Below are 16,925 nucleotides of genomic sequence, written 5' to 3'. Positions count from 1 at the left end.
TTGTTGAAAGCAAATGCTAAAATTTGTGCCCGTGGACCTGTTAGTAATACTCACTATCTGTACAATCTTTTAATAATGCTTCTGTGATTTTGAAGCGTAAAGAACTCCCTGGTCCAGGAAGCTTGCCTGCCACCCTCAAGTTCTCGGTTGTTCCTTGTCCTTGGACCATCAGAGCATCCATCACGGTCAGGTTATTTCTATGCAAGAATAAGAATTACAGATTTTTAAAATCACTTCTTGGCCTTTTGGCTAAGATCAAGCAAAGAACTACAGATTTTTCTATTATATTCACACAATATTTTGATCCATATTTTTTTTTACTATTTCTTCATAAACCACCATGTGGAAATTAATACAGTAAATTTAAGAATGAGACAGTTATACTTTGGTTTTTTACTTGTAAGAGCCATACATGCACAGTAAGCACAATTCAGGTCTTTAGCTATGAACACAATCGCAAAGTAACTTTCATCAGGCATTGTGTCTTGGACAAAGCCAAAAAACATGTCCATAAATAAAGATGCAAACAAATCAAGTAACAACTTCTACAGAAGTACTAAAAATCACAGCGCACTTACATACCAGGCCGTACCTGATTATGATCAGTGAGGAAACAGTTCTGTTGTGAACGGGAGTAAACTTTACTTTGACAGACCTCTTCTCTCCAGGTCTTAAAATGAGGTTCAAGATGAAATGTCGAGAGAGGCCCTCTGTGAACCTTGTTGAACTCTGCGGTGGATGAGCCTTGGGTAACAAATGGCAGTCATTAATAAAGTCTCGGGAAATGTTTTTTCCTTTACGCCATCTGCAGCCCAGTGTCAGTATCACCAGCTTCTTGAATTGATTAAATTATGTGAACAATGTTATCTGTCACAATTTAAACACTGCTGAGCTGATAAGCAGAGCTGGGCAGCCAGAGCATTCAGCCCCCAAAAGGGTTTTGTTCCCCAGGACACTGAAAGGGACATGTCTCCAAAGTCTTCATGTTTGTACTAGTCATGTTTTTATATAGATATCTTTTAATTTTGAAACATAACACTCATGCAGAAAATGACGCAATCCTAAAATCAATAGCTCAGTGTTTTAAAAGAAAGCGAACAGCTGTGTAACCAACACCAGCACCGCAGGTCCCACTGCCGCTGCCCCGCCTGCCATCCCTGCTGTCCTCTCCTCCCACTGAAGGGTGTAAGCTGAAGGGTCTAAGGTTGCATCCTATTTTTTATTTGTAAAAATATTTCCAATTCATGTTAACCTATCTTTGACTTTTATTCTGAAAGCTAATATAAACACATAATTACTGTTTCATAAACACTTGATGATTTAAAGTTTAAAAAATAGTTTAATAATCAAAATAGGACTTTTTGACAGCCAGTTACAGATTATTAAAAAAATCATAGTTCACATTTCAGGATATTCTGCTCTGATGCTTAAGCAACATTAAGTTTAAGCTTTCTGTGGGAAGGGTCCGTGAGCTTCATGGCTCTGCTACCGTGTGAAAGGAAAGTGAGTTTTGTAAGATTTTTCTACTCTACGTGGCAGTTTGGTTTAATACATACAGGTCCATCTACTTGCATTGGCAGGATTCATCAAACATAACTTAAGAGTCAATGACTTAATGCAGCACACTACTTTTTAACTCTTTACCTGAGGCTATTTTTTCCCGTGTCTAACATTCATTTCCATTAATGTCTACTTGGACAACAGAATATTCTGAGTGCTCTGAATGGTTGGTAAACAAATAAGTTCCTTTTAAATAAACCAGTGTTTTTCAACCTCTTTTGGGCAAAGGCACACTTGTTTCATGAAAAAAATCACGAGGCACACCACCATTAGAAAACGTTAAAAATTTTAACTCTGTGCCTATATTGACTATATATAAAGTAATTCTCTTGAATAGGAATCAAATAAACACAAAGAAAGTATTTTATAATTACTTTATTATGAAATATTAAGTAAACAAAATAGTGAAAAATTATAAAATTCTTGTCTTGTCTGCACCTACGGCACACCAGGCAACATCTCGCGGCACACTAGTGTGCCATGGAACAGCGGTTGAAAAACGCTGAAATAAACTATTCTGGGTAATTGATGGACACATTTTATATTATACACTAGAGGCAAGATGTACGAAATTCGTGCAAGAGGCTTGGCCCTTGCAGCCCCAGCTTTGTCTGGAAGGTGGTCCGGGACAGTTGTTCTGCTGTTTGGTCTAATTAGCATATTAGCTCTTTATTATATAGGATTATATAGAATATATTCCCAACAAGCATTAGCTAATATAAACTTTGAGGACTTGGGAAAAACAGGATGTTGTGATGCCTCAGAGATAGCATTAAGGGCCCCCAACACTCTCTATCATTATGTAGTAGTGGTGGTTTTCACAGAGTGATCCTTGGGATGCTCAGAGATCTTTCCAAGTATCCAGTGTCTGAACTATCTCCCCAATACTGGAAGACCTAGCTGACTTTTTCAGTGTTTTGACATCTGGCCAAAACCCCATGGACCCAGGCTCACATGGGGGGAGTCTGGACTGTCAGGTAAAGAGAAAGGCACATGGAGACTTGGAGACTCGGGGGAGCCAAGGCGGGCAGGCATCTGGAGGCACACACATGCAGAGAAGACTGACTAATGAGGTTGCCACAGGCTTTCCCTAGCAGAAGGGAGTGGGAAGCTCCTGATTGCACTGAATCTCAGTTCCAGGCAAGCCCCTGAGACTCATGCTCTTACGGGGGGAATCTGGACTGTCAGGGACAAACTCAGGGGAGCCGGGGAAGGCAGAAGTCTGGAGGCACACGTGCAAGGGCAGGGCTGACAGGAAACCAAGACTATCTGCTGAGCCCCGAGATTCCACCCCATCTAAACTGAGCACAGAGGCTTTTGCAATTTTGCAAGTTTGGTCCTATAAGGCTGCCTCCAGCACAGAAGATCCCCCGATGTAGATACAGCTGATACAGTCAATTGGCCTGGAGGTCAATTTCTCCCAGTGATACCAACAACAATCAAGACTTAACTACAACAAGACTGTACACACAGTCCACAAAGAGGTACACCAACAGTGTCCACTTCAGGTAACTGGGGAGGCTGAGCCACTGGCCCATATAGGACACCTAGCACACATAGCTACCCTACCAACTCAGGGAAGCAGTGAAAATGCCGAGACAAAAAAGTAGATCGCAAATGAAAGAAATGTAGGAAAACAAACAACTGGAGATAGAGTTCAAAACCACGGTTATAAGGTTTCCCAAGAATTTCATAGAAAAGGCCAATAAATTTAGTGAGACCCTTGAGGATATGGAAAAGGACCAACTAGAAATTAAACATACTGACTGAAATAAAAAATATTACACAGAGACCCAATAGCAGACCAGAGGAATGCAAGAATCAAGTCAAAGATTTGAAATACAATGAAGCAAAGAACAATCAACTGGAAAAGCAAAAAGAATCCAAAAATATGAAGATAGTGTAAGAAGCCTCTGGGACAACTTCAAGTGTACCAACATCAGAATTATGGGGGTGCCAGAAGAAGAGAGAGAGCAAGATACAGTGAAGAAATAATGACTGAAACTTCACCCACCTGGTGAAAGAAACAGGCGTACAAGTCCAGGAAGCACACAGAACCCCAAACAAAAGGAATCCAAAGAGGACCAGTCCAAGACACATCATAATTAAAATGCCAAGAGCAAAAGACAAAGAGAGAATATTAAAAGCAGCATGAGAAAAACAGTTAATTACCTACAAGGGAGTACCCATATGATTGTTAGCTGATTTCTCAACAGAAACTATGCAGGCCAGATGGGAGTGGCAAGAAATATTCAAAGTGATGAATAGCAAGAACCTACAACCAACATTACTCTACCCAGCAAAGCTATCATTCAGAATGGAAGGTCAGATAAAGAGCTTCACAGATAAGAAAAAGCTAAAGGAGTTCATCACCACCAAACCATCATTATATGAAATACTGAAAGGTATTCTTTAAGAAGAAGTAGCAAAAAGTAAAGATAAAAATTGTGAACAACAAATACATATCTATCAACAAGTGAATCCAAAACTCAAATGAATTAAAAATCTGAGGAACAGAATAAACTGGTGAATATAATAGAATCAGGGCACAGAAAGGGAGTGGACTGACAATTCTCAGAGGAAAAGGGGTATGGGGGATGCAGAAAGAGAATGGACAAAAATCGTAACCTATGGATGAGGACAGTGGTGGGAAGGTAAGGGCAGAGGGTGGGGTGGGAACCAGGTGGAGGGGAGCTATGGAGGGAAAAAGAAGAAACAATTGTAATAATCTGAACAATAAAGATTTATTAAATTAAAAAAGAGAGAGAAGGCAGAGACTCAGAAGGGCAGCAATGGAAGAAGTAGTTCACCAAGAGCAAAGATGTGCCATTAGAACCCTCACATTCCCAATAACTATGTACCGATGTGAAAGTTAGACAGTGAAAAAGGCTGATAAAAAACAGTAACATGGAGCTCAGCCAATGTGGCTCAGTGGTGGAACAAGTGAGGTCATGGTTCAATTCCTGGTCAGGGCACATGCCCAGGTTGTGGGCTCGATCCCCAGTGAGGGTGTACAAGAAGCAGCTGACTGATGTTTCTCTTTCATCAATGTTTCTATCTCTATATCCTTCTCTCTTCTTCTCTCTCTAAGAAATCAATAAAAACATTAAAAAAAAAAACCACAAAAAAACCAAACAAACCATGGATTCATCTGAAATACGGTGTTGGAGAGCACTATGGATATTGTGACAGGAAGACAAACAAGTGGGCCCTAGAGCAAATTAAGCCTGAAATATCACTGGAAACAAAAATGACAATACTGAAGCTGTCCTACTTTTGCACATCATGAGAAGACAAGGTTCTTGGCAAAAGGCAATTATGCTGGGAAGAGGCAGGCAGAAGGAAAAGAGGAAGACCAAACATGGGAGAGACTGACTCCATAAAAGAAGCCTTAGGCTGAGTCTACAGAAGCTGAGCACGGCACCGAGGACAGGACTGGCGGACATCACTCAACCATGGGGTCACCAGTAGTTGGCGCATATAACACACACACACACACACACACACACACACACACACACACACTTCATCAATATAGTCTCTGAATTTCTAGTAGCTGTTATAAATAATCCAGGCCTTAATTTTTAATGACCACAAACAGGAATTTTCTACCCAGTGTGCTTCATGTTGATCTAAATCCTACCTATTCTGCCTATGTTTTTTACCTCTAGTACCATTACTGAAAGTTCTGACTTCTTAGATAACTTGCCCTTCAGCCAAATTGCAGGGCAGGTAATAGTTTTCCTTCACAGGAGCACTGATCATGTTACAGAATTATTTCTGTAAAATAGTATAAAGTTTGAATACTTACATTGTTTCTGAAGACTTGAAATTCTAGAGTTCTTAAATCTATCTTTGCCACCTTACTCAAGTTAAACCTAAAATAAAAATGTATGCATATTTCTGTGTAAGCAACATCAGAATTAAATAAATCACAGAGTAATTATCAAATCTGTATTTTGTTTGCAAATTATCTTTTGGCAGATTTGAGATAACTATTTTGTCAGATTAATAGCCTTTAAACATTAATTGCCACAACTTACACTTAATATTTTGCTCACTTTTAAAAGTAAAATACTTCAAAGGTTCCATTTGCTTTCTTTATAATTTTGTAGGAAGATCTTCTACATTGCCTTTTCTTATCTTAAACTGAAATTTGCTCCCATACACAAACAAGGTTGAAGTTCAATTTCAGGTTAGTGCACATAACTAGGTTGCAGGTTTAATCCCCAATTAGGGCAAGGAAAGGAGGCAACTGATTGATGTTAGAGTCTCTCTCATATGGATGTTTCTCTCTCTTTCCCCTCCTTTCTAAAATCAATAAACATATTCTTGAATGAGGATTAAAAAACAAAAAGTTGTATAACATTTTCCAATTTGTTTAACATAGTATCAATCTCTCTTCCCAGAACCTCTTCTCAACTTTAATTACAGACCCGGAATTTCTTTAGGCCCAATCTATTACTGTGTAAAGAGTAGAGTTTTAAATGGCGTAAAGTGAGGATTCAATGCTAGTATAAAAACATTTTGACTACCTAAAGAAGTGCTCACCTTGATATTAACTTATCTACAAAGACTGAAGGATTGGAATATAAAGCCAGAGGAGTAAACTGAATATAAACAGGAACATCTGCAGGATTTTCTACAGTAATCTCTTCTTCCTTAAACAAAATAACCGAACAGTAAATGAAAAATCCATAGTTAAGAGTTAATAGTTTATAATGCTACTATGTACTTCCAAAACTCGAATCTGCTTTGAATACTCACTGAAGAGGAGTTGGTGTTGGTGAGTGGAAATTTCAGGAGCCGGGGTGAGCTAAGTATGGAAGGCCAGGAGAGCTCAGCAGTGACTTTTGATAGGATATTTTTTTGAAGGTCTGTATTTACTTCAAATAAAGCACTCAATCTAGAAAAAAACAATTTTATAAGCCACTGGGTCAAAATGAAATATAAGTCTTCTAAAAAGAAATTCTATCAGGCTTGTGTGCTTGAGGAATTTTATTCTGGGTCTGGATAAACACAGCTTTATTTGCTCTAACATTTCACTATTCTTTAAAAGAGATGTATAAAGTTGTTTCTATTTTGGCACAAAGAGCTGCCAAAATATGTATCACTGATCACCTGTATTGTTTTCTCACTGAGTATGTAAAGAAAAGACAGGCAGATAACATATAATGTATGGGGATCCCAAAGGATCTTGCATGCCTAGTGGAAAGATCTAAACACTAAGAGCAGGGTGCTAAGAACATTTTTATTAGAACTAATGAGAAGGTGGTACATTGCTTGGCATATAGTTTTCTCTCCCTTGAGATAAAAATAAAAATCCTACATGCAATGAAGACATCAGTTGCAAGGTAATCCACAGGAGGGCTTTGTGCAGATATATATAATGTTATCAGCAACATTCGGGCCCATCTGAATATTTCTCTACTTAGGAATGTTTGTAAACCAGTTGTTTAGAGCTCAGAACACATTTCTTAAGCAAACAATAGTATAAATGGGCTAAGGTTTCCGGACTCAAACCCTGAAGCCCATTTTAACCCTACATAACACCAAATTATGGCATTGCAATATTGGTAAGAGCACAGGTTTTATTAGACTAGTAACAGAGCCCTAGCTGGTGTGGCTCAGTGGCTAGAGCGTCAGCCTGTGGACTGAAGAGTCTCAGATTCAATTCCGGTCAAGGGCATGCTGCCAGGGTTGCAGGCTCCTTCCCCAGTAGGAGGCGTGCAGGAGGCAGCTGATCAATGATTCTCTCATCATTGATGTTTTTCTCCCTCCCTCCCTCCTTCCTCTTGGAAATCAATAAAAAAAAAAATATTGAAGAAAAAAGAACAACAACAAAAAAAACACGACGACTTGTAACAGAAATTCTCTGTAACGTACACATTGACACGGTACCACAGAGGCAAAAACAGGAAGCATGCCCTGCTCCTGGAGGCACAGGGCAGACAGGGAGCCCAGGTCTTTAGCAGTGGAATGCTGGGCATACAAAGAGGAAGGCAAGGGGTGTCAGTAAGTGGGAGGTGATGAGGTTCCTTGTCAGCTGAGCCTAGGGCAGCACTCTAAGTTACTTCTTCACAATTTAAAGTTAATTTGGAGACTGCCTGTATATTATAATGTCCACTATGGAAACTTAGGAGACCAATAAGTGTTTCAATCAGTGTTCTCTTAGTGAGCTCGTTGTCTCTCTGTACTTATTTTAACCATATGAAAGTAAAAATTTAACTCTTTGCTTTAAGAAAACTTTTCAAAGCAGATAGTTCAAATAATCAGAAAGCTCAGATTTAACTGTTAGTGGTTTGAAAATTTTATAGTACGATAAATTGCAATATCTTGATACATTTCAAATTAGCCAAATGAGAAGAATAATTTTCATCAGTTGTCATATTATCATCATTCTAGTCAAATTCTCTTCTGAAGTAACTGAAAAGATCACGTTTCTACATGGTCTGGTTTTGAATACAGGTGCAATGGATTTGTCATTAGCATGTTTTCTACCTGCCAAAGACATGCTGAGCCCATTGGAACTAGGCCTTGTGTACCCCTAGCAGCCCAGCATTTGGAAAAGGTCGTCTTTCCACTATGACCACAGACACACTCGGTCTCCTGCTATGGGATTAAACCGAGAACATGTTTCCTTGCCTTTAACGGAGGTCAGTAGTAGACAAAACTTTCTTATGCAAATGGATGTGTCTGAGGTGAACACTGTTGTCATCCTACATAAAGACAACTTCAAATAGTTTCTTTGAAGTATCTAGAATGATGAAGTAAAGAGAAAAATGGTAGTGTGTATATTTCTGAGCAACATACAATTAAAATGGCAATTCAAGATGCCTCATTAATAATTTTCTGAAGATAAGAATATTTTCTTAGCTATAGTAAAGTAAAATAATCTAATATAAAACAATATTTAGGGAAGTAACATCAACTGAGACGTTCTGAACTTGTAAAGGTAGTCAAAATACTTAAAGCAAAACCACTCACTTATGACCTGAGTTTTCCTTTATTCCCATCCATCCTCTGAATAGGCTTTGGTGCAAATCCCAGTCTGCATCCCATGTATCTTCCTGCATGGCTACCCCAGGCTGCACTTTGGGTTCAGCTAAAACAGGGAACATAAGTTATTATTATTATTTTTAATTTTAGAGAGAAAGGTGTGTGTGTGTGGGGGGGGAGAAACACTGATTTGTTGTTTCACTTATTTGTGCAGTCATTGGTTAATTCTTATAGGTGCTCTGACTGGGGATTGAACCTGCAACATTAGTGTATCAGAATGATGCTCTAATCAACTGAACTACCACTAGCCAGGGACAGGAACGTAAATTATGACATACTCACCCTACATCTAATCCACTTGCTAATTTTCCTTCAAAATGACTTCTACCTAATAGATTAAGATGGACTTTAAAAATGGCAGCTTTCATTAAAGAATATTTTGTGCCCCTGGCCAGGGTTTCTCAGTGGTTAGTGTGTTGGGCAGCCCACCGAAAGATCTCTGGTTCAATTCACAGTCAAGGGCATGTACCTGGGTTTTGGGTTTGTTTCCTAACCCCAGTCGGGATGAATGTAGGAGGCAACCAGTCCATGTGTCTTTTTCACCTCAATGTTTTTTTTCTCCCTCCCAACCCCTGCTGCTTTCACTCTCTCTGAAAGGCAATGGGAATAAATATTCCCATGTAAAAATTAACAACAAAAAAACAAAAAAGAAAGAAAGAAAAATAGTATTTTGTGGTAGTGAAAAAACAACAAAGTAACTTACATTTGAACAGAAAAGGCAAGCCAACATAGCAATGATCTCCACACTGCAGTCCAGGATCAAAATAAATGTTCGCAATCTATGAAGAGGCACAGAAGATTCATGAATCCCAAGTCCACAGAAGGTCACAAAAATAAAACACTTATGGATAGAACATGTCAAACCTTTGATTTTTTCCCTGGCTCCAAGTCTTCTTTATTGGCCCGTAATCGCTTGTAGTAAAACCGCCCATCTTCTGACAAAGATCGAATTTGCTGTATCTTTACCTTCTGTGAGAAGGAGTTCATTATACTTAAACTCTGATGAACTACTTTCCCCTGAAGGAAGAAAACAAACAAACAAACAAACAAACAAACAAAAAACAAAGTCATTTGTATATGGCTGGACTTCCTTACAAACATACACGTAAGTGGCAACAGACATCTCTCTAGGAAACCAAAGCTCAGAGGACATTTAGAATGTTCATCAGTTGATACTCTCTAAATTTATAATCAGAGCTCTTATCAGCAGCATGCTTCTTTCTATATAGGGTACCAGATTTTAAGTAAAGAATTGGGTAATTTAAATAATTCTTAATTAAATCATATTATAGTCTTTTACTTTCTTTTGTTTGCAAACAACATTTTTTGTTTATATAATCTAAATCTTAGCTAATATTTGGTATTAAAAGACACAGAAGTTAAGAGAATGCACAGAAGAAGAGCTGAATGATGGTGAAGTTCAGACTAATACTCATCATTTACAGTCTAGCCAGATTAAATGCAGTAGAAAGACAGTAGAGGGCAGGAAAGCTGCTGAGTCCCGGCGTGGCTGCTAATCAGTTGTGTCTTCTAGGCAGTTACCTAGTCTTCCTGTCCCTGTAAGAACTACTTCTCTCATGTCGATGTCTTCTTTTGCAGGGGTATGTTGAGGATCAAAAGAGTAGCAGATACAAAAGTTCATTTTATAATGGTATTCAACAATGGAATTCAAATACTACTAGGAAGAATTAAACTATGAGTTGTTTGAAATGTTTATTTTTGTTTTTGTTGTTAATCCTCACCTGAGGGTATTTGCATTGATTTTTAGGGAGACTGGAAGAGAGAGGGAAAGACAGAGAAGCATCAATGTGAAAGAAAGAAGCACATCTATTGGTTGTCTCTTGCACATGCTCTGACCAGGGCCTGGACTGGGAAGGAGCCTACAACCAAGGTACATGCCCTTGACTGGAATTGAACCTGGGACCGTTTGGTCTGAAGACTGACATTCTCTCCACTGAGTCAAACCAGCTAGGGCTGAACTGTTTATTCTTAAGTATTATTTTCAGTTAGCTCCTGTATTCTCCATCTGATGAAAGACTTTATAGCATTTGGTAATTGTTATAGATTGAATGTTTGTGTCATCCCCAAAATTTATGTTGAAAGCTAACCCCCAAATGTGATGGTATTTGGTGATGGGGCCTTTGAGATGCAATTAAGTCATGAGGGTAGAAATCTAATGAATGAAATTAGTAATTTCAAGCAATTAACTGGTTTTGTAAGCCACCTAAAGATAGATATTTGAAAGCTTAATCTAAAGTAGTTCAAAACCAGCACCTTGTTTTCATACAGATGTTTTCTCATTCACTGTAGGATTTATGTACTGATTAAGGAGATCACGGATGGAAAAGGCAAAGGAAGGAACTGATCCTTTGACAAAATAAAGCTTTTAAGTAAGACCTAATCTTGAATGTGCTGAACCTTTTAAATAAAAAATTGTATTTTTAAGCAGCTAAGATCTGAATTTAAGTTTTATTTTACGTAGCATTAAGATTTTTACAATGCAATATTTTAACCTACCATGTCTCCTACCACAAAATAAGACACACATTTGCTCTGATGTGCCCTGAACTGACTGAATTTCACAGCTTCCTTCAAAAGGCAGTGGCCATCTCCTGTTTTTGCATCTCTTTTCTCCTATTGCCCAGGCTCAAACTCTAAGTCATATTTTTTACTCCTCTATCTGCTAGCCTACCTATATTTGCTTCGATTAGGTCCCCTTAAGATATTAAAGAATAGTTCAAATGATTTTTGCCTGTGTTCTCTCCTCCATCATTTTGCTCCTTCTTCACCCATCATCTACTTAGTGCCGACTATTGGGGATAAAAGGTCCCTCCATCCCTTTCCCAGAGCATCTTAGAGTCTCATTGGGGAGACCAACACAAAGGCAGTATTTATAGCACAATGCAAGGCTTGCTGCGAGAGAGGTAATTTCAAATCATTCCAAGATCACGCATAAAACAACCAGTACTGTCTAGTGGAGTCAAGGCATCTTCAGAGAGGAGATGACAAGAGAACTGAATCTGGAAAGATAAGTTCTTTGAAGGCAGATCAACAGCCAAGTCTCCCCTCCATACTTTTATGTGGACTCTGGTCAGTCTAGGATTGGCTTCCAGGCACTATATTTGTTACTTCCATATGTATTCTGGCAGTCCACCCTGAAAGCTCAGCTCTGATGATGTCAATCCTCTATTCAAAATACTTAGATTTTCATGAATTTAAAGGTACTCATTTTTTTTTTATTTAAATACTATCACTCCAACATAACATTCCATCTCTACGCTTGCCAAACTAGGCAAATGACTGCTTAAAGTTCTCTCGGACTTTACTGCTCTGTCTTTCCCTAGGCTGTTCCCGGAGCCCTGAATGCAAGTTCTCACCACCTCTGATCTATCTGCCAGAAGACAATCTGAGTGAGTTCACACGGCACCTTCATCCGTTAGGTGTGCATTTCTCTCACAGTGTTCTATTTTTATACTCTTACAGCAGCTTCTATATTCTGCTTCATATCTCTGAATCATGGGCCCATTTCCTATTCTAAATGAAAAGCTCCTTTTTAAAAAAATATATATTTTATTGATTTTTTACAGAGAGGGATAGAGAGTCAGAAACATTAATCACCTGCCTCCTGCACACCCCTACTGGGGATCTGCCTGCAACCAAGATACATGCCCTTGACTGAAACTGAACCTGGGACCTTTCAGTCCACAGGCCGATGCTCTATCCACTGATCCAAACCGGCTAGAGCAATGGAAAGCTTCTTGAGAAGGAACCATTTCATTCTCCTCTTTGAATCTCCTACAAAATCTGGTAAAAAGTCTTACCTTAAAATAAGCAATTAATAGAGAATAAATAATTTTTCTATTGAATTTGAGGAACAGAGGTAAAGACAAAGAAAAAAATGAGCAAGAAGAAGTCATTAAATTAACTGTCTTACTGGGAAGGACGGTGGAAGGACTATATGCTTTGGGAAGCTGGTCAGCGAACCCACGGCGATCACAGCCTTCACAGGAATCGTTAGGATCTGGGAAACGAAAAGGCAGACCATAAGGAAGTGTTTAAGTCTGAGATTGATCCTGACAGTTACTGCATTATTTTTTGGGATTAAAACAACTTATTTTTGGACTTACATTAGCAATAACCAACTCTTATGCAATATTAAAAACAACCATGGGTACTGTTTAATCTGACCAATGTACTCCATAAAATTACTGAAATACAATCAATTTCCATGTACTTCTTTTTTTTTTTTTTTAAATATATTTTATTGATTTTGTACAGAGAGGAAGGGAGAGAGATAGAGTTAGAAACATCGATGAGAGAGAGTCATCGATCAGCTGCCTCTTGCACACCCCCTACTGGGGATATGCCTGCAACCAAGGTACATGCCCTTGACAGGAATCGAACCCGGGACCTTTCAGTCCCCAAGCCGACGCTCATCCACTGAGCCAAACTGGTTTCGGCTCCATGTACTTCTTAGTGACTCATTAAAAACATGGTAAACAAGACCAAATAATGGGGAAGGAATAAAGAACAGATTTTTTTTTTTTTTCACAATACAGGTTATTTTGTAAATTATAATAATTTAAAAAGGAAAGTCAAATTGTACTCCTAAAACAATGCATGAAAAATCCAGTGTTTTCTAGAGTTATACACCTTTATATTTTTCATATATAGCAATAAGTTAACATAAAAACCTAATATAAAAAATGATTTAAATGACTTAAACATTCCAAAAAAAAAAAAAATTAATCGTCATCTGAGGATATTTTTTCCATTTGATTTTTAGAGACAATGGAAAGGAGGGAGGAGGAGAGGGGAAGAGAGTAAGAGATGTGAGAGAGACACATTGAATGGTTGCCTCCCAGCCAACACTCTAACCACACTGGCCAGGGCTAAACATTCTAGATTTTGAATCTTAACTCACACTCATTTGTAACTCACAAAGATATTTGTCTAAAGTAATTTTCCCTAATTTTTATTTCATCCATATTAATAAAAACTTGTCTTAGCCATGAAATATAATTATATCATGAGTGATAAACATGAATTCCGTAGATTTAATTTGATATTTTCCTAACAAATCATTTATTATTAAATGTTTATTCTCAATCAGTTTTCGTTCATGTGAAGCTAAATGTGCTGAAAACAGGTAGGAGATAAAGGGTATCAATACGCTGAATTTAGCAATGCACAACTTCCCAAAGTGCGTTTCAATATTAAAAATCAAAATATTTAGGTCTAGTACAAATACATATATTCAAATTTTGTCTGTGACATGGAACAACTCATATAAACACATATGAGAACTCTAAGATGTGATTTCCCGACAGTCTTCCTTTCCGGAAGTGTTCCACAGGAGATTTATGACTACAGGAAGAACCAGAGCTCCAGCTCATCCACCTCCGCCAGGGCCTTTGCAATGCTATCAACCACCACTAAGCAGGCTTCTCAATGTGCTCAAAGCATTTTTGTGTGTGAAGATTTTCAGTTAAGAGGTTTAGGTTTTATTAGGAGACCAATATTCTCTAAACCAGCGGTCGCCAACCTTCTGGCCTTCACGAATCTGGCCTCCACAGACTGACCACCGGTTGGTGACCGCTGCTCTAAACTATTCTCAAAAGCTCATTTTTTAAGGCACAAAACAGGTAAACTATAACTTTATGAGTAAATATAGTTCTGTTTATATAAAAACAACAAAAAACCCTCAATTATTCAGGAAAGACTCATAAAGCCCTCACCTCATAATCTGTTGTGATCTGTATGGCTCCATCATGAATCCCTTCCAGTTTTTTTGCAGTAAGCTTGACTCTGAAAATTGCAAAATAGCCTGAAGCTAATATCACCTGTATGCAACAGAAATGACAATGATTCATTAGTCTTGCTAGTTGAAGTTCCTGACAAAATGAAAAAGGTTATAGTGATAAACTGACTTCTGAATCCTAACATATACAAGGATGACACTGAATTACCATATCATGTATAAATATCTTAAAACAAACAATGCCCATCCTTGGCTGTTTGTCTACACTTATTCCAGGTGCCACTTAGAAAACTGGATTCTTGATGAACAGAGTCCCAACTGTCAAGGGGGGGCAGGGCGTGGTCTGCAGGGACCCCCAGGTGCCTGCAGGAGCAGAGGGACACAGCCTTCCCCCTCGCCGTCAGCCACATAGGGCACAGGTAGATACAAAGCTGGTTCTGCCATGTTGATAATCATGTTGTCAGAGAAAATGAGATTGGGTTATATAAAAACATCAAATATCATGGAAAGGAAGAAAAGTTAAGCAATACAAATTTGAAAGAAGAATGGGGACCTTCTTTGTTTGCTCAAGCTATTTACTGATGTTTCTGACACTTAATCTTTTCAATTGTGGAATTAAAAAAAAACCCACCCAAGCAAACCATGAAATTCATTTTGTGAAGTTATGTTTTAGATCTTAGTAGGAGTATTTACATCAAAACAACAAATGTTGATAGACCCAATATATTCACTTTCCCATTTTTAGAAGCATTTCTGTGTGGGATTTCTGTGATTCTAGTTATTTTCATCAGCTATATATATAAAAGTCAAGCAACCAGAATGATCAGAATGCTCCAAACAACTGGAACAACAGATTGCTATGACTGATGCACACCGTGGCTGGCCAACTGGCCAGATCAGAGCTGGACCAGCTGTCCAACCTCCACCAGGCCCCAATGGGGGCAAGCCAACTGGACCCTACCTGTGTATGAATTCATGCACCAGGCCTCTAGTGATTTATAACTACCCAAGTCAGAACAAAGAGCAGAGAATGTTGGCAATGTGTATTTTATAAGGTACACAATGCTAATTTAGCTCACAGGTTTGGCTTTTTAGAAAACAGTTGAAAGATTAGGCATTACAAACTTTAAAAAAGTCATTTTTGGAGATTCTATTTTGAAGTTCACCTTGGCACAACTTCTCATTTTAAGTCAAGGTTCATAATAATGACCTAATCTGTTTGTCCCTTGTTTCTATATTTATAATTTTTAAAATTTTTGTTTTTGTTTGTTTTTTAAAATGTTTTTATTGATTTGAGAGACTGGGAATTGAACCTCAACCTGGTGGTTCATGGGTTGATGCTCAACCCCTGAACCACACAGACCATGCTGTATTTATAGTTTTATTTAAAAATAAATTCTAAAACCCTAAATTGTCAAACAGTCTTTATGTTGTTAAGTGGATCTCTCAAATTTAAATAGTATATGTTACATATGCTATTTATTGCTAGAAAGTAATCCAGATTTCTAAAATTATTTATAATGTTTAATAAGGAAACAGAATAATGCAGCCATCTGGTATTAGACACACATACAATTTTACTCTACCTATATTGTTGGAAGGAACATATTAATGGCTGGTCTCATTATTAATTTTTTTCAGCATTTTATTTGAATTAGAAATAAAATTTAAACTGAAGTGACAAATATTACCTCTCATTAACATGTCTTTCTGTTTTAAAAAGAGGCTTTATTTCTAAACCAAACTTAAAACATTATAAATTATTAAAATGTAAACACCCATAAATCTACTATTATTCAGAAATATCCAATTATGCAGCTTGATTGCTATATAGCTGCAATTAGAATACATTATTTAGTAGTTTCTGACTTTTTCATAAATCCTTTCCAACTGGCCAACTGGTTATACAATCACATTTATAATTGTTTCTTTGCTTCAATACTTTATTATAAAATCATGATTTCTTTTATGCATTTGGCTACCTCCTGTTGCTTAGAATAATTAATAATGCTATTATAAACATCTTCATTCTCACAGCTTTTGTCTCTTAAGTTGCTTGCATGCAAAGAATTTCTGGGAGTGGTAAATACTGTCAACCTGTCCTCCAAAAACAGTTTTGGGGAATCCTTCCATAGATTTTTAAAGACAATTTTTAAATCTGTTTTTAAAACCGAAGGCATTCCCTGAAAGTGCATCTGTCCTTAATCTCTGCATTAGGGCATCTGACTTTCCTTTTGTAAAACTGCTGCAAGAGGTTCTATCCACACCTATAGCTGTGGTCAGTTTCAGTTCTTCTCATGAGAGGGGATCCTAATTCCGTTCTGAGTAGGTGCAAACTCCAAGTTCCTTTTTTAGCAGTGGGGAGGGCTTAGACTGATACTACTATACCCACTTTCTCTTGTTTTGTGCTTCCAGCTCTCTGTATTTTTGAGACAGAAAAAAGTACTACATGGGTAGAGACCAAACAATGTTTACCTCATTTGACTCTTCTAATCAGTGCAGAAAATTGATCAGAACTACTGTATCATTGAATACAGGGTTAATC

General features: G+C 37.8%; 1 protein-coding gene across 2 annotated transcripts in view; it reads right to left on the bottom strand.

The window, feature by feature from the left end:
• TMEM131 (transmembrane protein 131) overlaps window positions 1–16,925 on the bottom strand; it is a 161,187-nt gene that overhangs the window by 32,031 nt on the left and 112,231 nt on the right. For both annotated transcript variants that reach the window (XM_084900319.1, XM_084900318.1), the window contains exons 18-27: window positions 14,358–14,462; window positions 12,554–12,640; window positions 9,484–9,636; window positions 9,323–9,398; window positions 8,548–8,665; window positions 6,328–6,466; window positions 6,112–6,221; window positions 5,372–5,438; window positions 593–744; window positions 55–197 (exon numbers count right to left, since the gene is read on the bottom strand). In XM_084900319.1, coding sequence (XP_084756445.1) covers window positions 55–197; window positions 593–744; window positions 5,372–5,438; window positions 6,112–6,221; window positions 6,328–6,466; window positions 8,548–8,665; window positions 9,323–9,398; window positions 9,484–9,636; window positions 12,554–12,640; window positions 14,358–14,462 — 1,150 coding nt within the window. The remainder of the gene's footprint in view (window positions 1–54; window positions 198–592; window positions 745–5,371; window positions 5,439–6,111; window positions 6,222–6,327; window positions 6,467–8,547; window positions 8,666–9,322; window positions 9,399–9,483; window positions 9,637–12,553; window positions 12,641–14,357; window positions 14,463–16,925) is intronic.

This window comes from Pipistrellus hanaki (genome assembly GCF_964339955.1).
Source record: "Pipistrellus hanaki genome assembly, chromosome: 12".
Classification (NCBI taxonomy): domain Eukaryota; kingdom Metazoa; phylum Chordata; class Mammalia; order Chiroptera; family Vespertilionidae; genus Pipistrellus; species Pipistrellus hanaki.
This window is presented reverse-complemented; position numbering and strand designations above follow the sequence as displayed.